The sequence below is a fragment of the Condylura cristata genome, unplaced genomic scaffold (assembly GCF_000260355.1).
Source record: "Condylura cristata isolate star-nosed mole 26May11 unplaced genomic scaffold, ConCri1.0 scaffold00001, whole genome shotgun sequence".
NCBI lineage: Eukaryota > Metazoa > Chordata > Mammalia > Eulipotyphla > Talpidae > Condylura > Condylura cristata.
Genome location: NW_004567102.1, coordinates 20,223,642 through 20,245,274, shown reverse-complemented (window position 1 = coordinate 20,245,274; position 21,633 = coordinate 20,223,642). Strand labels below are relative to the sequence as shown.

Sequence of the window (21,633 nt, the reverse complement as noted above, 5' to 3'; positions counted from 1 at the left end):
CACATAAAGAACTTGGGTACAGGCCAGAGGTGCAGGGGCCGTGAGAGGATTCACCAGAGACAGAGTGGGAAGCAGAACTGGCAGACTGACGAAGTACAATGCTGAGGGGAGCAGCAGGCCAGTCAACAGAGGTCTACTGCTGAGTCAAGCAGATCACCTTCAAGGCTGGAGAGTGTGAAGCAGCTGCTGTTAGCTTGCAGTGCTGCACCTTAACCCGCTGTGCCACCAGGGAGGGCCACTGCCATATTATTTACAGAAATTTTACAGAACTACTTCCCAAGTGAAAAAAAAAAAAAAAAGGAAAAGTACAAATTAAAGGGGCCCTATCTGGTGGCGCAGCGGGTTGAAGCACAGCACTCAGAAGCTAAAAAGCCACTTCAGCATGAGTTCGATCCCCACCTGCCCTGGAGGTGACCATATGGTGCGCAGACCTCTCCTGACCTGCCCACTGCTTCTCTCAGCAGTGTACTTCATTCATCTGCCTGTTCTGCTCCCTACTCTGTCTCTTGTGAATCCTCTCACCGCCCCTGCACGTCAGGCCTGTACCCCAGTTCTGAATGCATAAATAAAATCTTAAAAAAAAAAAAAGTACAAATTAAAAAGTAACTCTGCTTTTTTTGTAAAGCATTGTCTTTGAAAAAGTGTTTGCTTCACAGAATAAGTTAGCATTTTACAATAGCCAGTGGCTTATATCACTTTGTGGCCTTTTTGTAAGCAAATGACTTAACATTTTAAAATCATTACTAATTTCTAAAATGTATTGTAGTTTTTATTTAACTAAAAGTTCCCAGTAGGCATTTTCTACATTACTTTTTTTATGGAAATAATTATATAGCCATTGGACATCTCTGTAAAATGGAGTAATTCAGTTGACATGTAATATACAGTAATATAATATAGGAGAAAACATTCTGCAAAAATAGTTATTATCCAGAGGTTAATACAACAACTAGGTCCCTGACTGCCAAAGGCACTTTTTGGCTCCTGAGAAAAGACAACAATAAGTACTAATAAATTTGTGGGTGGGGAGTAAAGCATTGGAAGGGGATATAAAGATAGACTAAACCATGGTATATTACGTCTTCCTGAATGCCAGCAAGCCTGATTAGTCAAAATGGTACCATTTTGGAAAATGATTATTCTCTCTTTCATCTTCTATGCAAGTGACTCCAAGGTTCAGAGAAATCTCAAAGAAGTAACCAAAAATTATCCTGACTAAAGTGCCTGATAGGAAGAGTTCCTTAAACAACTTCATTACTTCATACAAACTCAAGCTTTACAGTCTTTTTATTACTGCCCAATCTAAGGCCTTGGCCCATGGCTGGTGTGAATTTGCACTCCCAGGAGTTGTTTAGTAGGTGCTTCTTCAGCACAACTTGTACCTCAAATCACATCCCAAATAACATTTAGAAAGCAACAATTTTTCTCAAGAATTTTATATTCAAATACAGATAGTACAGAAGAGATACACACAACAAAGCAGTACAATATTTATTTACCATCTCTAGCAGCAAAGCATAGGAACCAAAAAACAACCCTTTTGTACAAAGCAATCTCCTCCCACCCCCAACTAGTTATTGTTTACAATTACAAAGTACACAGAACATGTCTTATATGAACAAATTTAAAAACATACATACAGCTACATCCCATTCCATAAAATACTTTACTCATTTAAGAAGGCTAGTACCACCAAACCTGTAAAATACAATTCCTTTTGTATTGTCTTTTGGGTAAATTGCCAATATTATTTCTAAAATCTGAGGGGGAAATGTCTTTGATTCAGTACAGTATAGGAATTACCAACTTTGGAACTTAAAAGTAGTTCTAATTATCTTTGAAAGTGAAATTGTGACTTCCTAGTCCTTAGTGCCATTGTTCTATTTCTGCTACAGAAAAGAAAAAGGATGCATTAGAGACACTGAAGGTCAAAGTGGCAACAAGAACTCACACCAGAGGTAAAGGAAACAGGAACAAAGTGTGGTTTGGGTGTGCTGGAGGTTCCACTGGTACAAGTCTACAGGTCCTCAACACAACATCTCTAAACTTCAATGAAACATCTTTTAAGATATCTTCATTTTCCCCAAGTCATAAGCCAAATTATCCATAAGGCAACAAGTAAGGACACTAGCCAAACTTAGCTACACTGTCCTGAAGTGGCAACTGTATATACAATGGGAAGTCACACTCCAGTTTAAGGGTACAATGATGAGAGCACCCATTTGTTTCAGTTTGGGAAAGACAAGGAATACCTGTCCATAGTAGACCATGGTACTCAAACTAGGTACCTTTGAATAGGTAAGAACCAATACATTTTCAAAGTTAATTTATCTTTCCTTCAAATACCTCCAATTCTATGCCCAGAAAAGATATTCCTTATCAATCCAAAAGCCAGACACATGGTCCCCCACATCTTTGCACATGTTAATTTCCTTCACCTGAATGCATGGTTCCAGTGTCCACCAGTCCAACTCTCCCCTAATGATGGTTTCAACCTCATCTCAACACATTTGATAAGAAAAGCTCACCTGAACCCTCCTCTAGATGACCCCATCTTTTATTACAACAGGTATTCCTACAAACAGGACAATTTCCTTTCTTTTCTTAAGAGGTACTATCTCTTATGAGATCCCAGTATCCCCAGATCTTCCCAATGCCTGCCTTCACAAAACAAGTATTTAAAAAGATAGCTGACAAATGAAAGTTTATTTCCAATATAGACACAAAATGACAAAATACTATCAAAAAACCGTACACACTTATCTATATACCCTAGCTTTTCATTCTACATTCTAAAATTTCTTTCTTGTTTATTATAAGCATTTCTTAGCTTGCGCTTGAGAAATTATTTTATTTTAAAATGTCTTTTAATGACTTACTTCATTGATGGGTTTGCAATAAAGCTTAGTAAGCTCAGCCTCTTTAAAATGTAAACAAGGGAAACAATCTGGTAACATAAAATGAATTATTACATGCCATCAAATACATCTTAAAATGTATGTGTATTTATATTCAGTACCACCACAGTTATAAAAAACCTACCAATGTGTATAGAAACAGCACAACTACTAAGGAAAGAAATCTATAGTTTTTGAATTTTCAAAATACTTTCTGACACTACTTCATTTGGGATTAAGAAAACTGAGACTCAGAAAAAATGACTTGCTAACACTCAGATCAAAATCTTTGGAATTCAAATACCATGTGGTCTGCATCGTTTACCTACCTTCCATTAATACCTAAAGATGTCAGCAAAAAATAAATAAATAAATAAAATAAACTGTATACCTAGAAGAAAATGGCATAACAAACAAAAATGTAGAACAAAGAAAATTCTACCATCCATAAGAAGCATAACTAAATTGATCAGTGCTGAAAGTGAATGCAATACAAGCAACCGATATATGAAACAGAAGCCCATGACTATGCATCAAGAATCATCTTAGTCCAGCACAGTGAAATGACCAGGATCTAGTTCAATACAAGATATCAAGCACTATGGAATGAAAGTACAGCCATAAACACCAATGCTCAGGGAAGAATAGTTACGTGTCAAGTTAATCAGAAAGGTAAAGTCTATATTCAATGCTCAATTCTACCACAAACAAGTTGCTTAATGTTAATGTTTCATTTCCTCATTTGGAAAATTAAGGGGGAATTTCTGCCACAAGAGTACCTTGCATATTCACTAGCACAGAGCCTAATGAACAAGCTTTATCAATGTAGGTTAATACTTCCTTCCTGAGCAGGAAGATAGCCTTAAGACCCAAGCCTATCAAGGTACTTCCAAGATCTTTAAAAATGTATTTTGGCTGAAAGTAAAATAGAAATGGTTATAAACTATTAAATAAAGACTACTACTCATAACAACTCTGTAATAAGAATCTAATAAGACTGATCACAAATTAACTATAGTCTACCAAAGGCAGAAATGTAACTAAAAGTGTTTATAAAAATGGAACCCAATATTTGAAATTGTTTACTGACTTAAAAAAGTGTTTTGTTCCTACCATCTACATCATTGTCTTATTAAGGAAAAGCAAATACAAAATGGAAACACAAACATAAATTCAACACACTACATTATAAATCAAGTATGAAATAACCTAAAGAGGAGTGGGAGTTAGCAAGAGGTCTAATGTGGTCCTTAAAACTGAATGCTGTGATAAGTCATTCTTGTGGGTACTAAAGAAAATAGAAAGCATATGATCAACCACAGGAAATAAAAAGCACATGAAAATTTGTCTTAAAAGCGACTGCTACCAATAGAACTCATAACACTTAAAGCACTTAAAAAGTCAAAGTTAAAGGAGAAAATTTTTTTAAGTATCATCAGACATAAAGCATTCACTTTTATTCTACCAAGGAATATACTCTGGAATACCACAAAACTCAATATAATTTGAAAGCCTATCAAGATCCTAAAAGAAAGTACAAACAACCTGAGAACGCTCATCGAATTTCTGACAAGGCATTAAAAAACCCACAAGACCACTTGAAATAGGCAGTTACTGCAACAAAATTAGTAAAGCCCTTAAGACCTAGAGAAAACTGTTAACTTTAAGATATAGTATATGCCAGGGCTATATTATAAGTTAATGGTGATGAGCTTAAAAATTTTATGAAGAGATGCAATTAACCATAAACTATATGTAATAATACACTTTCTATAAAGAATATGTAGAAATGAGGAAATAATACTGTCATTAGACAAGAGCCAAGAAATAATTTGAGAGACTAAACTGCTACTTTTTTTAAAGAACCTGTAAGACAAAACTAGAAAATTTCTTATAATGATGCCAAATATATTGTATTTAAATATACAAAATCTTGGCTGGTTTATACAGGTAGAATGAAAAATATAAGCTATGTCAAAGACACTAAGGGAAAAAACAGACATCCTTCTAAAGAGAGGTGTTTTACATAAAGGGGAAAAAAGATTAGTTATGAAGAATGAAATAACTGATATGCAAACATCAGAAAGACATAGTTGGACTGCGATCACTTCTAGATATCCCCCATCAGAAGCAAACTTAATTTTCAAGATTATCTCAATGGGACCTAAACACTACTATAAAAAAAAGCTTTCATTGCTATAAAGTCAAGCAAATGAAAAGACAAGATGATACAAAAATAACCTACTAATCAATGTAGAACAAATAACACTTTAATCATCATCCGCCAAATTCCTTGAAAGAATATTTTAAATGGCTTGTATCTGGAAAAATAACATTTGTATCCAAATAGTGATTTACTGGTATTTTTGTTTATTCATATGAAAAATGAAGAGCTGACTGGTTTGTGTATCAATAAAAGCTACACAGAATGGATATGCCAACTCAATGACATACATGAAATGCAATCAGACATGGCAATGATTAAATTAGCCTTTAACTGTAAGAAAATAATGCTGTTTCCAAAGATGAAGCAACCTAAGGAGTACAAGTCTGAGGCAAATTTGCCTTACATTAAAAAAAAAGTTTTCAGTTATTGCAATTTTCAAACTAGTTCTACAAAGATTTGATCCATATTATCTAAACTTCATCAGAATCCCAATTATAGCCTCAACACTGATTCCGACATTTAACTCTGTTCCTCTAAGTTAGTATCCCATTTTATATCTAGAATGGATTCTGTATCATTTGTTACAACCTCCTTGTTTATAGTACCTGAGAGGTTATCCAGGTGTAGTGGGCCCTTAAGGACATATTCAATCAGGTCACTTAGGTAGCATTCAGTATCTATTAGCAATAGTACTAACATAAAGTACTAAACAGTATCCAAGTAGCCTGAAAGTTGACGCTTCCCTCAAAATATGTAAGGATTTAGTAAATTAATTATGCTGGTCAAAAAGTTGTCACAGAATTTTTAAAAAATGGAAAATGCAATTTCACTGATAATAGAGCTGTCACAGAATCCGACAAAAATAAAAGCTAAAGTGTCAGCAAATTTACTGCTTTCTTCTAATATTTTTACTTCTTACCAGGTAAACACCTTCACTTATCAAATATAAGTGGTATACCATGGCTAAGAAAAAGGTTATATATGGAACAAATAATTCAATCAGAAAACAAAGCTTACTTCATGCCCAGAAAAACTAAACTAATTTCTAATATCTAAAAAGAATCTCTGTAAAGTATTTAAATAAAGGGTAAGGGATATACTCTACAACCTTCTGAATGGATCAACAGTGCTATAAAGAAAAAGTAATTTTCAGAAGGAGAGTACATTTAGATAGTGCAATTGTACAAATGAAAAAAAAAACTACAAAATTAAAAACCAATGCACAGAATTAACATAAATATCACCAGGAACATGTCAGACATCAAAATGTTAAGTTTTAAACAATAGTATGAAAGTTAAAAAGGCACTTCATAAACAATGGAAACAATATTTCTTTGTACACAGTTAACTAAGAAATCATATTGTCTCCACATATATCAAGTCTAGTTAAGAAATAACATCTTGAAGAAAAAACATTATTAGAGGTATCCCTTTTGAGAATACCAAATCAATAAACTTGTGATTATTTCAAGGCCTCTTAGAAAACCTAGAGGTATTTAAACGTCAGAGGTTGGCCTAATGGAGAATTTAATCATAGGCTCTGCACACAGCAGGCACAATAGAAAACATATTATCTAATTATGAGTTCTATAAGCTATTGGGGCTGTCTAGTAGGTTGTCTCCCTAATTCCAATCCCCATTTTCAGTTTTATAACACCATCATGATTCAAGTATGTCAGAGAAAGTGTTTAAATTTAAAAAAAAAAAGGTTAAAAATCTATTTTTCTTCTACAGTCAAATTAATCTATAGCTAAAAACATTTTCCACTCTACTACTTTCTGTCCCCATCCCTATTCAACTGCCAAATCCCTTCAGAAGTCACCTACTTTATTCATTTCTCAAAATCTTTTCACTCTTTACTGAGCAACCTAAATAACGAAAGAGAAAGATAACAGCACTGCTGTCTATAAATATTTGAGGCGCTGTACAACATATATATTAGCTAACACTAAGAAACTGTAACTTATATGTGGCTATGAAAGCGGTTATGATAAAAGTTTTTGTTTCTGTAAAACCACAACTGAAAAATTAAAAGTGAAGAATGTGTTAAGTGAGTGGAATGCCAAAGCAACATCAGAAAATTAAATCTTCAAACATCTATTTTGGTTTGATGTTTCTGAAAATAAGATCCCAAAAATCATCAACCTTTGACATAGACTCTAATTCAGGAAGGAAAAGGAAAAAAATGGAATAGAGGCAACAGTTTGAAGAAGTCTGAGTAAACTGGAACACCTATAGGCAGCCATGTAGAATAGCTGCAAGGTCTCTCTCCAGTGAGTTCCCTAGAGACTCATACGGCCATAGTAGAAACTACAATGTCATGACTAGAGCACATGAAAATACCTGACTGGTCTAACACATAGGAACTGCAAAATCTTTGTATGAATTCTTAGACGCTGTTTCTTTTCAGGTAGTTGATGCTCTATCCTAGAGTATAATTTGACAGCTTCAAGAATACTGGAATATATATAGAAAGAAGCAGAAGTAAACTTTTATGGAGAACAAAAATAAAGGTAAATGTTAAGACATGACTTAAAACAAATTTCCATGATGGAGGTCCTCTATCAAACTGCTTTAAGATAATCTACAAATAGGACAAGATCAATTCTGAAGCTATCCAACAAAATAATTGCTTCCAAATAGGTAAATCTGTGTTTTCAATTTCTATAGCAAAAATAAGGAAAGGAAGAAAGGTAGACAAAACGGAGCTGAGTATGATAGGAAGGAGAGATCAGCTTCCAGTAAAGGGTACCAGGGAATATGTCAATCATTACTGTGCAAAAACTTTGACAAGAAACTATCCACATGAATGCCAAGACAGTGAAATTTCACTAACAGTGACCCAAAATACTTTTATCAAGCAGATTTAAAAAAAAAAAAAAGTGCAGATGTTTAACAATCAAAAACTAATTCTATCAGTATATTTTGTTTTTGGCTGCCAAGCAGATAACACTACATGACATATTCAGACCCCCTCAAACTTGACAAATTTCTCCATTTCTGAAGCCATGCTGCAAAGACATGATCTAAGGGCTGGTACACTGTACAGCCACTGTCATGAGATTAAAAAGATACTACCGAACACATAATTGAGGTATCTGCTGCCAGTTCCAGTACGGTGAATATAAATGGAACCAACCAGGAACAAAAGAGAAGTCACTTCTCCTGTAAAAGTTTGATTATGTTAACCAAGAGCATGTCACTGAAGTCTTGATTTTGTACTTGCAAGTTAATGGATTCCATCATTTAAAAAGACATCCAGGAACAGAACTGTGTGAGATGTTCTCTTTTTTACTACATTCACAGTTATACCCAATAACATCTACATCGATAGCATCCTTCTTTATTACAATAAGAGATCAGATTGTCAGGCATGTTTAGAATTCTTGCTCTTTTAAGAGTTCATATTTGCATGCCTGGATGGTGTAATGGCCTATCATTTTTGTATTCAGCATGGTGAATTCTCAAGCTCAAAAAGTTAACACTTTAGAAGCAAGTTTGTTTTAAGAAGTCATCTTGGTGAAAGGCCCAGTTTATCCTGAGACCACCTTGACTGGGTCTCACACCCTGTTGATATGTGACAGATTGTTAGGTCAAAGGTTTAGGATTGATGACCATAAAGACTTCATTCACGTGAAGCTGAGTAGTGATGGCTATGGTAGCAATCAGTCTTGATGAAGACAGTTATCACATAAATACCCACAGAGATGGTCCAGGTAGGAAAGTCTTTTTCCATTTGGTACCCATAAAAAAACTGTGACATATGGTCATTCCATTGAAGCAACTAGATTTGGCAATATCTGATTTGAATTCCAGTTTTTGACAGAGAGCTTCAATGCTGAGTCTGAAGTCTCATGGGACTTGATACAGTATGGACTCTTGGCGTGATCTTATGACATAGATTTTAACAGATTTTTGTCACTGTTGGAGGATCTGAACAAGGAAGCAATGATGACCTGGAAAAGGATTTACCTCTGGCATTAGTAAACAGAAATGTAGTAGTAGGTTTTTTCCCCCAGATTCAAAATCTGCTAGTTTTCAGTTTTCCAGTAAGATTTTCCTGAGGAATAATCTTAGTATTTTTCTTTATCACAAGATTTAGATTCCTGAGTACCCTCTTCTGGATTTAGTTTGGGCCAAAATAATAGATAAATCTTTGTCCAACGCTACTTATATGTAAGTCTGTTTACTGTTACTTGGCCAATAAAGCATGAGTCTCTTTACTATGTACTTCATTCCAAAAGTAGAATTCAAATGTCAGCGGTGATAATTCCACATGTTCAGTTTTTGAGGTAATCCTACCTGTAGATCCTGTTTGAGTGGGGAAGAGCAAGAAAAAGGTTCTTGGATGTTTATTCTGCTGACCATGACCAGGTTATTAATTCTTGTACCCATGGCGTTCTGGAGATTCTCCCTTTTTTCTGTATCTATAGGGATGGTTCCGGGGCTTGTACCAATCTCCTTTAGAGTATCCTCTATTATGATAGTGTGCTTTTTGATCGTGACTATAAAAGTATCGATGCTGGTTATAGTATTTGTTGTGGTCTTTATAATCATTCTCTTTTATATTGCTTTCTTCAGCGACAACAGCATTCACATCTTGTCCAAAAAGGGAAGTACCATCAAAGGGCAAGTGTGAGATCTTTTCCTGGGTTTTCTTAGTGAGAGATGTAAGTCGGAGCCAGGCTTGCCTTCTGTAGTCTATTGCCATTGCCATAACTCTGACTACAGAGTCCATTATGTCCCTAGTAGTACAAAGCTGCCAGAGGCCCGCATCCATACCATCAGCTATAATACACCTTGCTTTTCCACGATCAAACTCTGGGTCATGGACCAGATCCTCCATGTCTTCCCAGAGTTTACGCTGATACTGAGTCATATAGGCCATGTAGCTAGCAGCGCGGGCTGCAATAGAAGCAGCATGATAGAACCTACAACCCATGACCTCCATTTCTTTTGAGGTAGAATCTAGAGGGGATGTTGTGCTGCCTCTTTTGCTGTGTTCTAATGCTTCTACAATGGGGCCCTCAGCTGGTGGATTAGGCTGGAAAGGAGAGGTGTCCTTGGCCACAGGATATACCCTATGTCCCATGAAGGAAGAAGGATGGCAATCAGCAGGATCTTTAAAAACTTCAGTGGTGGCAATTCTCAAAAGAGGATGCAAGGGAGGAACCAAACGTTTCTTAGAAGTCACATAATCAGGTTTACCTTCACAAGATTCTGCTTCAGACTGTAATGTTACTCTCTTTATAACACCTCTTTGTTCCATTCTCTTCAAAAGACCTGTGAAACTAGACTGACTGGGGTCAGCTGGCTGGCCTTTGTCATCAGCTGAGGGAGATTTGCAGTCAGTTTCTTCTTCAACCGTGGATAAATTTTCTTCTTTGGAGGTAGAAATGTCCCAAGGAACTGATGAGTTTTCACTTGGTCTAGAATGATGAAATCTAAAACAACTCCTGGACTGAAGATCACGTATCACTCGAGACATCTCAGCCACTTGTGTCTGGAGATAGAGGATGGCATCTTGTCCATGCTGTGAAGCTGAAGATTCTATAGGTAAATCCTCCTTAACCTCTGAAGAGGTCAAAGATTCTTGGGGAACCAGAAGTGGAGATGAAGGCAGAGTCTGACAAGTGTGTGATGATTTAAGTGTCTCTGTCTCACAGATTTTAATATCTGAATTATTGTGATCATTTTTCTGGTTCTCCAATGGGTTCTCAACAGAAGGAAGTTGAGAAACTATTCTCTGTGGACTGTTGGTGCAACTCCCAGAGGAGGAGCTGCTGTCTCCAATGAGAAGAGGAACACTGCAGCTAGAGCACATTTCTGGGCGATGATTCTCAGAGGATGGCACCTTAGACTCAGGTATTCTCTGGGTTATCCACATGAACAAGAAAACCAAGGAAGAAAAAAAATATGCTTTTTAATATATTAACTTTCAAGTGCAGAGATGCATGTCCAGTAAGTAGAACTCAATTTTTTTAATTATTATAATTAACAAAGAAAGATGCAATCCACTACAGGTCTACAAGGGGATTTTAAAAGTCAAATCCACAAGCTTCACTACCCCCCAAATGCCCAATAACAACTACTGGGATTAATCTGACACTCTGTGAAAAAAAAAAAGAGTAAAAATTAGCCCAGTTCAAGCGAAGTGGTGCCATCCTAGTCTGCTGCTTGGCACACTATGCTAGGGTAAGAATGGGTGGTAAGCCTACTGGTGATGATAACTAGAATTTAAAAATCCTATCTACTATATGTTAACAAGTGGAAGCTAATAATGGCAGAGAGAATTTGGGGGAAAGTGCCAATGAAAAGGAAAAAAAGACTTAAAAGTCCCCCACTTCAGAGTCATTTTTAAGCCCTTTTTAAAAATTTCTCAGTCATTCTCTAGGAATAACAAAACTTTCCAATTGTAGAGTCCTACTTTTTGGCTGTACTTTGCAAGTTCACATAGATATTTAATATCTGATTTCATCCTCACAACAACCCTGTGAGGTAGGTTGTTAGTCTTATTTGATAAAGAAACTGAGGTTAAAAGACTTAATTTTATCCACAGGCACAGAACTAGTAGGCAATAAAAATAAGACTAAGCTCTAGGTAATTTTGACTGCAAAGAAGAGTTTCAACCTGCCAGAAGCTTTCTGGCACCTTGAATAAAAACCAGGACTCTGGTAATCCATCAAAAGTAGTCTGTTAACAGAAATTTGGGGTAACACAAACAAAAGACAAGACTGGCACAAAAAGCTCCGCTAATAATGTTCTCAGATTAAGGCAAGTATTAGTTTAAGGGTCAAAGTCACAACCGATAAATCAGCAAGAAGTAAATTCAAAAATGTACTGTACAGAGGAAGTTAAAAGGAATGATGACTACAGTAAAGTATCACCTATAAGCCATTCTCCACACTCCATTTTCTAAAGGATCTTGACAAATCCTTTCTTCCAACATAAAACAAATTTTCTGGAATCACAAGGTTCTGGAAAAAAAGGATCCAGTTCTATAGGGCACCTAAGGAAAAGACAGCAAAGGAGAAGGGGCACAGGAACCAAAAAGCTTACAGTTATTATTTCATTTTCTTTTTATGAGATAGTATCTTCAAGGGTTAGAATTTTCCTGTGTCTTGTTATCCATTCACATACTCAGTGAAAGTAGAGGAGTAAAACTGGAAGTAGGAGATGTTGTGGGTAAAGGACTCCTTCAACTATCTATTATGGCCAATTCCAACCCAAAAAAGGGACTTTTAAAGTGCTATAGCTCCTCAAGACAACCATCATTAATAACTCTCTTCAGAAAATGCCTCTTAAATGGCAGAAGTGAAACAATGCAAGTCAAATATAATGTACTTACATCACTGTGAGAGGTGCTAGGTTCTTCATCATCACTGCTGACCAGATCAATGTACTCAAGGACAGGTCTTAATGGTCCTTCCTAATGAGAGAATTGAGCAAATTAATAAGTTAAAAACAGTCAATCAAATTAACACTTAATATAATCTCCCTTTTTTTTTTGGTAGCATGGCAGCCTTACTAATAACTACTATATTCTACTAATTGTATTCTACTAATAACTAGAATTAATGCAAAGGAAAATTATTCAGAGTATTGTTAAGTCCTCATTTAACACTATCAATAGGTTCTTCAAATCTGTGACTTTAAGTGAAATGATGTATAACAAAAACTGGTCTTTCAATATCATTGCTTCATTTAAGGTCAGAATGACTGGAAAAAATGACATATTTGAGAGCCTCCTATCCGTAAGAAATATTGACAAGACTGAAAAGAAAGGCCTAAAACACTAAAACACAGTAAAGTATTAAAACTGTTGATTCTTTGGGAAAAGATAAGTTAATACAGGAATAGTACTATAAGGACATAAATATTATGATCCAGTGCTTTTCAGATGGCATAAATTACCAACTATTTATTGGCTATACAAGTTCCAAAACATCAAGTTCCTTGACTAACAACAGCCTATTTCCCACTCCAATAGAGTCAAATATCAAACCTCATTCTTCTCCATTTCTCCCATCCATATGGACTTGCCATAAATGAAGTCTTCAACACTAGACTTAAAAGCCTAGGTTTTGGGGCCCTCCCTATTGGTGCAGCGGGCTTAAAGTGCAGCACTGAGAGGCTAAAGCCATTTCAGCAAGAGTTTGATCCCCGCCCCGGGGGTGATCCACATGGCCTGGCAGACTTCTCCTGACCCGCCCACTGTTCCCCTCAGCAGTGTACTTCATCAGTCAGCCTGCTGTGCTCCCCACTCTCTCTGGTGAGTCCTCTCACTGCCCCTCCATCTCTGGCATGTAACCCAGTTCTGCATGCATAAATAAATAAATCTTTTTTTAAAAAAAAGCCTAGGTTTTATTTATTAGACAAATGCTAAGATGAGCTATACTTTAAATAAAGTAACCACATAAGAGTACAGACTATAGGGAAAGTAAGATCATTAAATAGTCCAGACACAACAATGCAGAACTAATATTGTGGTGATAACAAGAGTGTTGCTGGGTTGTATGTAGAAGAGAATACACAGGTATTTTTTTTAATTGGCTATAAAAAACAAAAGTCTGACAAAAATAAGTAATCAAACCGATCCCTAAGATTCCAAGCATGTGTGGCTGGAAGGCCTATTAATGCCATTAGTAAAATGTAGAATACAGGAATATAAGTCTGATGTTCTTTTGAGCATAAGGAGTTGATATGCCAGAGGTAGACAGAGGTGTCTGGTAGACAGCTAGAAATCTACCAGACAACATAATGCAGATGTATGAACATAAGAGAAGTTAAGAGATCTGCGAGTTGTTCCACTACCTAGAAGATCAATAAATTCTAGAACTACATTGAAACCATGATATTGCCAAGGAAAAAGGCAAAAAAGGATATTTAAGGAGGCCTTGAGGGAAATATTAGTATTTTACAATTCAAAAAGAGTTAAGTAGATCAATACAGAATCAGGAAGGCATAAAATCAAATAAATTAAGGCAAAGATCCCTCAATGAAAAGTCATCTGCTAAACAGAAACGTTAAGTATTGGGCACCAAGAAAGTGCCAACAAACTGACAATAAGATGATTTTAAATGCCCTTGAGAAAGCAACTTTCAAGAAATAGTGAACAAAAAAGCTAGGCTCTAAAAAATTAACTAGAAACTGAGCCATAAATGAGACAGGAATCATGCAATAAAATAAGTGCAATTTTTAGTGACCTGTAAAAGTGGAAGTTAAAGAAACTGGGGTGGGTATCCTTTAATGTATGGTCAACAGAGATGAACCCCTTACCTCAAGACTAAAACCTATCACTGGTATTAACATTATCAAAATCATATGGGCAGTCCAAAAAGGAGAGGAAATAAAAATTTAGTAATTTTTCTGTTCTTCAAGAATTATACATTAGGAACTTTTATTACATGCCCACAGAAAAAGCACAAGAAAATCTCCAAATTATCAGGAATGACCAGAAGCAGAGGCAGAGATTCCAAGGACAGTTAGTAGCTGGTGAAAAAAGGTAACAAGGCATGAAGTAAAAAGTAGAACAGAGAGGGAAAAAACAGACAAGATAATGGTCACAAATAGGATTACAAAAAGTAGATGCAGGGGGCCTCCCTGATGGGGCAGGGCAGGGGTTAAACTTCAGGACTATCACTGATAGCTAAAGCCCTGAGTCTGAGCCCCACCCATGTGGTTCAGCAGACCTATCCTGACTCAACTGCTGCTCTCCTCAGCAGTGAATTTCAGTAGATCTATCTGTTCTGCTCCTGTTATGTCTCTGGTTAATCGTCCCAGCACCTCTGTCTTATATCCCATTTCTTCTAAATAAAAATAAATCTTCAAAAAAAAAGAAAAGAAAAATAGATGCAGAAAGAGAAGGATAAGGAATGAAGATAAATGATGGAAGGAAGACCACTCAAAATTTACTCATTCACTCCAGAAATAATTACTGAACTACAAGTGACACGACAGTAGTAGGAGGATAAGGCAATAAATGATTGCAACTAAGAAAAAAAGGCAAGAGACTGAATATAAAGATAAGGAAAGAGAAGTGTCCTAACGAATACTTATAAACAAATACTCTATACTTCACTAATTTTTACACTGGACATGGAAAAACTTGAACCATAATAAGCTTAAGAAATCCAAACTTTTTTGTACTCCCCAATCTGTTGATTATCAATATTCAATAAACCCTGTACATGCCAAGAGTTATTAACCCTTAAAAAATTTTTTTTCTGATTTATGCATAGAAGAACTGAACTATAGGCCAGAGGTGAGGGGAGAGGATGAGAGGATTCACCAGAGACAGAGTGGGAAGCAGAATACAGATCCACTGAAATACACTGCTCAGGGGAGCAGCAGGTGAGAGAAGGGGTCTGCTGGGCAGCCTTGTTCATTAGCTCCCTGGCTGGGATCAAATTCAGACAGCAGAGGTAATAGCGCTGAGACTTAACCCTTAAGCCTCCAGGGAGGCCCAATTTTTTAAGGTATATTATTTTACTTAATTCCCACAATAACTATAAAATAATTATTACTATTGTACCATATAACAAAGGAGAAAACCAAGTGACGTATCCCTGGTTCTCTAACCAATAATTGTTTGTGTTGTCACTATTAGCTCTGAGTACACATTCAATTTTCAAATCAGTGCTTATTACTTATGTTTCTAAGGGAATATATTCTTAAGAGAAAAGGACCACGTGCTATAGTCCAAGCTCTGGATAACTCCTAATACAGACCAAAAAGTAAGTCATTAGTTCCCCCCAAAAAAGATTTAGAATACAAATATAAAGAAAAAGTAACTTATGTTTATAATTACTATTTACATTCTTATGTATAAATGCACATGGTATGCCAATTAAAGATATTCATCTGTATTTGTTCTAACCCAACAACTAGCAAACTATCATTTTCATTTCTCCTTTAGACCAAAACAAAATCAAACAATTCTCTCAAAGCCACATTATCTAAAGGTAGGAGTAAGGGTACAAGCAAAACAGTGTAGGAACAGAGTTGAATTAATACTGCCATTTTAAGAAAATTAATGAACTATAAAGATTTTTTCCTGTTATTAGAAAATTTATTTTCATAAAAGACAAAACAGGGCTCTGCCTGGTGGCGCAATGGGTTAAAGCACCACATTATGAAGCTCTCCGAAGCCACTGAAGCATGAGTTTGATTCCTGGTCAGGGAGCTGACCCACAAAGTGTGGCAGACCTCTCCTGACCCGCCCGCTGCTTCCCTCAGCAGTGTACGATGTCAACCTGCCTGCTTTGCTTCCCACTATTCCTCTCACGGCCTCTGTACCTCTGGCCCGTACCCCAGTTCTGTAAGCATAAATAAATAAATCTTAAAAAAAAAAAAAAAGACAAAACAAACTGCCTACCAATTGGAAAATGTCAACACACTAAGATAAAAAGTACTTATTTTAGTCTGAAATGAAGAATATGAATTTAAGTGCAATGCAAAAATCTAAAACTTTAAACAGGGCCTCCCTGGTGGTGCAAGGAGTTAAAGCACAGTACTTTAAACTATCTGCAGCCACTGGAGCATAAGCCATATATATGGTGCAGCCGACTTCTCTGCCTTGCCCACTGCTCCTCTCAGCAGTGTATGACAATCAATCTGCCTTTTCTGGTCCTTATTGTCTCTGGTGAATCCTCTCACTACACCACCACCTCAGGCCTGTACCCCAGGGTCTTGTATGCATGCATGCATAAATAAATAAATACAATAAAACTGTAAGTAATTATGTAGGGGTTTTCTCCATCTAGAGAAATTAGAGATAAAGTTTACTTCTATAGCCCTGAACAGTCCAGAAATTTCAAAGGTTTCCCAACATTAAGTTCAAAATTCAAGATCTAGCCCATCTTTCCCTTTCTCACTTTAAAAAAAAAAAAATCTTCCTGAACTACACATAATCCTCTTGTCTTCCCATTTTAAAGCCTTTTTTTTTCTTTCTTCTAAAAATGCCTTGTAAACACATAAAAATATTAAAGGCTACCTATGCAATAGTAGTAATCTGACTTTCACCATTTTTTATACTTCCATATAGCCTTTACAGAAAAACTTTCTACTTTGTACTATAATTACATAGTTCTACTTACTATATTGGAATACCCAGATTTATGGGTAGGATGTATTTCAGTTAATCTTTGTAGACCTAAGGTTCATGACTGCATTTTATGGGTTCCAAAAATTTGTTCTTTTAATAAAAGAACTGTGGTACAGGTCAGACATGTTGGAGGTGAGAGGGTTCACCAGAGACCAAGTGTGGAGCAAAACAGGAAGATTTACTGAAAGCCACTGCTACAAGGAGGAGCAAGGGTCTGCTGCATCCATATGTGGGTGAGGAATTGACTCTGGAGTCAGTAGAGACAGTGCTCAGAATTAACCCCTAAACCACCATGGAGGCCAGAGTTCTAACATTTCTGTTGGAATTATAGCCCAAAAACACAGAGCCCAAAGGTAACTATTTTGCCCTGGACCTCCTTCTAGTGTAGCTAAAGGATTAACCCTTAATCTAAAAGTTCCTGAAGTTATAAAATTATATCTAATTTCCTTCACTATTTCCACATACTCAATAATTCTACATTATGCCAATAATCTTGGCTGAACTCTAAATCTGTTATCAAAATGATAGGCTGACTCAGCTGTTTTTCTAATGTATAGTTAGAACATTTTATCAGTTTTCTATTTGAGGATAAATTAACTAAAATACCTCCAGTTTGCAAGAAAAAAGATGGTTGCTGAACAAGGAATCTTATTACTAAACAGAAAATGGTAACAAAGAACCTAAATTAAATTTTTGTTATGATAACTATCTGTTCAGTGAGTGCTGTTTATATACAGGTATACTGGTTTCACAAAATTCAAACGGTACTCTTGTTGATTGTATACTTCTTTGTATAAATTTTATACTCCAATAAAATTTAAATGAAAAGGTTCATTTTTGTACCTCCACATTTATATATTTCCTTTCTTTCAACAAGCTATGTTTAATTTCAGGTTCTGTATTTTGCAACCCACGAAAAAGACAGCTGTGCTAGTGGATTAATGATGGAAAAATTACATTAAATAAAGAAATCCAAATCTTTAAATAAAGAAATAAAGAATAAATCAAGAAGTGGCTCTGCAATGCTATTTTTAATAATCCCAAAAAACTGTAAACAAATCACTATTTACTATCTTTACTGGATGAGAATTACCTGGTAGGGTCAATTATAAGATTAGGCTACAGAAACAGCATAAGATTTTGTCTCTAAATGTATTTTTTAAATATAATTTTAAAGGTATCATTAACTGGTTTTTGGTTGTTTTTTTTTTAGTGTTCTCATTAAAGGTAAAGGCAATGTTTTTAATAGTTTTCTCCTAGTACTACAAGTAAAGTGAGATATATATAATTCACTGAAGTATCAAACCTTGGAACTTAGGTTTAGAAAAAGGCATAAGTTATACCAAGCAAGATGCATCATACACTGATAGCGAATTTTTTATTCTTGATGTAAAGATATGAGATGCTGTACATATAAAGCAAAATTTAGATTATTTCTGGATTTCACCTTAAAATATGAGCTATTATTAGCCTAATAATAGCCACATAAAATTAGACTGGTATTAGTCACTACCTACAATATAATTCTTCAGTACATGTACAAAAGAGAGAGTTTTTAATCTGGTAGATTGGTAGATTTAATCTGTGATTCTCAAAGGCCCACAGTTCATAAAGAAGTGAAGCCATCTCATATTTACCTGCAGAAAATATCAAGATAAACATTCTTCATTCAGGAAGGACCTGAAATAAATGTCCTAAATTCATGCTGTTACCAAACATGCTTTAGTCCACAGCAAAGGATGAGTAGGACACAATTACATCACTCACCATTCCCAAATCCTTTAAGAATTTAAATGACAAGGACAGAGTACCACATGCACTGGTAATGGCAAAGAAAATGATCTTGTGAAACCGCTACAGGAAACACAATACAACAATAGAGCAACACAACGACCCCAATTGGGGTACACAGAAAATTTTGTTTAATAAACAGTTTTAAATAGATGACCAACAACACAAATGCACACCAGACACTGAATACCATTAAAAGAAAGTACAATTCTTAGACCAAATTCCAAACTACCTATTCAAAAACAGTAGTTTTAAGTACTCTTGAGGTAATAAAAATACTACGAAAATGTTCCAAATTATGCCATAACCTTTTCAACTAAATGAGTTTTTTTTTTTTTACACAGCATGTTCAGAGATTCACATGTCCCTGCATGTGTGCCATAATCAAGATTCTGGGGTCCCATAGCTGAAAATTCTGATTGAGCAGATCTGGAGTGAGGCCCAGGAATCTGCACATTTACACTTACTAATGCTTGAAAACTACTATATCCAAAAAGAATAAATTTTAAAAAAACATTGAATGTCCTGGTGATGGAGGGATACTCATTATGAGCATCAACTGTATTATGCTGTAACATGATGATCTCAGAAGTTACTAGTCCTCCAGCTATTTGCCTTCATGTTTTGAAACAACATAATGCTCACATTTCAAGTTTCACAACCCTTATTTAAGTATTCAACCTCATCTCTTAGCATTTGCCTGCCTCCCTTTTTACTTGGGTGTCATCTTTTGGAAGCTACTCTGGCCCTTTCTGAAAATACAGTCTTAAGAGAACAGAACCTTGGATGGATTAAGTAAAAAAAAAACGGCTCCAAATGAAGGCAGAACAAGAGTACAACATGCAGGTTAAACCACTCTTGTGATGCCTCTTGTGCTTGCTCAGAAACCTCTGTCCACGAATTTCCTAACCTTTCTTAACCTGCCATACCTTCCACCGCCCTCCTGTCTAGTACTTCCCAGACACATACACCTCTGAGCTGAAAGATGAAAGAGCAGGTGAGGTCTAGTCACATAATGGCTTACCACGCATAGTCTTTGACTCTTGGAAAAACTCAAATAGCATCGCTACTTACACTAACAAACTGAATGTCATCTTCATTTTCTTCCGCTGTTGTCTCGGCTGCCTCGGGTCCAGCTGGAGGGACAGATTCTATTATCTATAAAAATAAGTCAAAACACGCTCATCTATACGGCCACATACTTGGGAAAGAGATCTTTCCAAAAGGAACCATTAAAACGAACAATGAAAGCGCTTCAGGAATCCTAACTGTGCACAATTCCACGCCATGCCGACTGCCAGCAACGCAAAGGAATCCGCTGTTGTCTCTGCAGACCCGGAGCTCGATGCAGGCACCAGGGACCCAATAACCCTCCCCGGCCCCTCGAGTCACCCTCCATTCCCCCCACCCCCTTTCTACTCAGCCAGCGGGAATGCAAGCTCAAAACCCAAGCACGATCACGTCTCAAGATGTCGCTCCCTTTGGCAGAGCAGCGGCAACGAGGAACCCCGGTGCAGGGGGCTGGAGGCGGCGGGGCGGCCATTGTTGCTGCTGGGACCTCGCTCGGCCACGCAGCAGGCCCGAAAGCGGGGCTCCGCCAACGCCGAGGGGATCGTCGCGCCGCTGCTGCCAAAGCCCCAGGCCTCAAACCCAGCGTGGCTTGGTCGAGAACGCCACGGTCCAACGCTCCACTACTCACCTCCGACCCCGGGTCTCCCATTTCTCCGACGGTCTAACTGACAGCAGCACCGCTCCCTGTCCCCGACGCCGCCGTCGTCGCTGCCTTCTGCCGCCGCTGTCTCGGCCGCGGCAGCCACCACCGCCACGACTTCCCTTCCCGCCCAGCACCGCTTCGCTCCGCCGTGACCCGCCCCTGCGTGAGCGCGGACGCCGCCGACGCCGCCAGCGGAAAGAGGTGCAAATCCGCTTCAAAGGAGGAGCAGCTCCCTCTGGCTCGCTCGCCCCCAGAGTTCTTCGCTAAATCCGAGCCTTCCTTTTTCCCGCCGCGAAGGATGCTGGGGGTTGTAGTTCTAGTCGTCCCCGGGCCCGCCCTTCGCAAGGGTAGAAAGGAGTGGGTGGGGGAAGGAACCCAAAGTAAGGCGCAAGCCTTTCTTCAGGCTGACGTTAGCTGTAGCTAAATAGGTCTTACTTCAATAGAGAAAGGGTGGGATGTGGAGGAGCATTTAGAGTTGGCTGTGGTATGGTTGTGAAAGCGCGACTCATTGACTTCTTAGTCCCACATGCGCCAGTGGACTATTTTTTCTTCCTTTCCCCTCCTCCCATCCCAGAGCCTGGAATAGGGAAATTTTGCTGAATTCTGACATCAGGAAAGAAAGATGAGGTGTCTTTGTTGTTCACCTCTTTCCCAGCCTCCATCTAACAGTCTCGATGTTGATTAATACACTTGAGGAAGAGTATAGAGGAACAAAGCTCCACTCTCAAGATTGACCTGGAGAAACTGAGTCGATTAGTAACTAGGGTCCAACAGAAAGTGAGCTGATTTTATAAATACCTACCTCTCTTAAGCTCTCGACTAGTGATATTAAGATGTGTTTTTAAAAGATATTCTCTTGTTTAAATAGAATAGTTGGCCTTTTTTCCATGTATACACTCAAAAAGCAGTCCATAAAGTAGTTCACTCAAGTATGCAGCTATGGATTTTAATGCCTTTG

The 21,633-nt window shown here is 37.2% G+C and overlaps 1 protein-coding gene across 3 annotated transcripts in view; it reads right to left on the bottom strand.

Moving 5' to 3' along the window:
• The window catches only part of ZNF451 (zinc finger protein 451), a 67,257-nt gene extending 46,462 nt beyond the window's left edge, over positions 1-20,795 (bottom strand). For 2 of the 3 annotated variants that reach the window (XM_012722453.1, XM_004673593.2), the window contains exons 1-3: positions 20,661-20,795; positions 20,036-20,119; positions 12,413-12,493 (exon numbers count right to left, since the gene is read on the bottom strand). In XM_012722453.1, the coding sequence (XP_012577907.1) occupies positions 12,413-12,493; positions 20,036-20,119; positions 20,661-20,681 (186 nt within the window). In that variant the 5' untranslated portion in view covers positions 20,682-20,795. Of the gene's footprint in view, positions 1-9,440; positions 10,937-12,412; positions 12,494-20,035; positions 20,120-20,660 lie in introns of those variants that run through there. The other variant, XM_004673594.2, reaches the window with a different exon arrangement.
• Between the last annotated feature and the right edge of the window lie 838 nt (positions 20,796-21,633).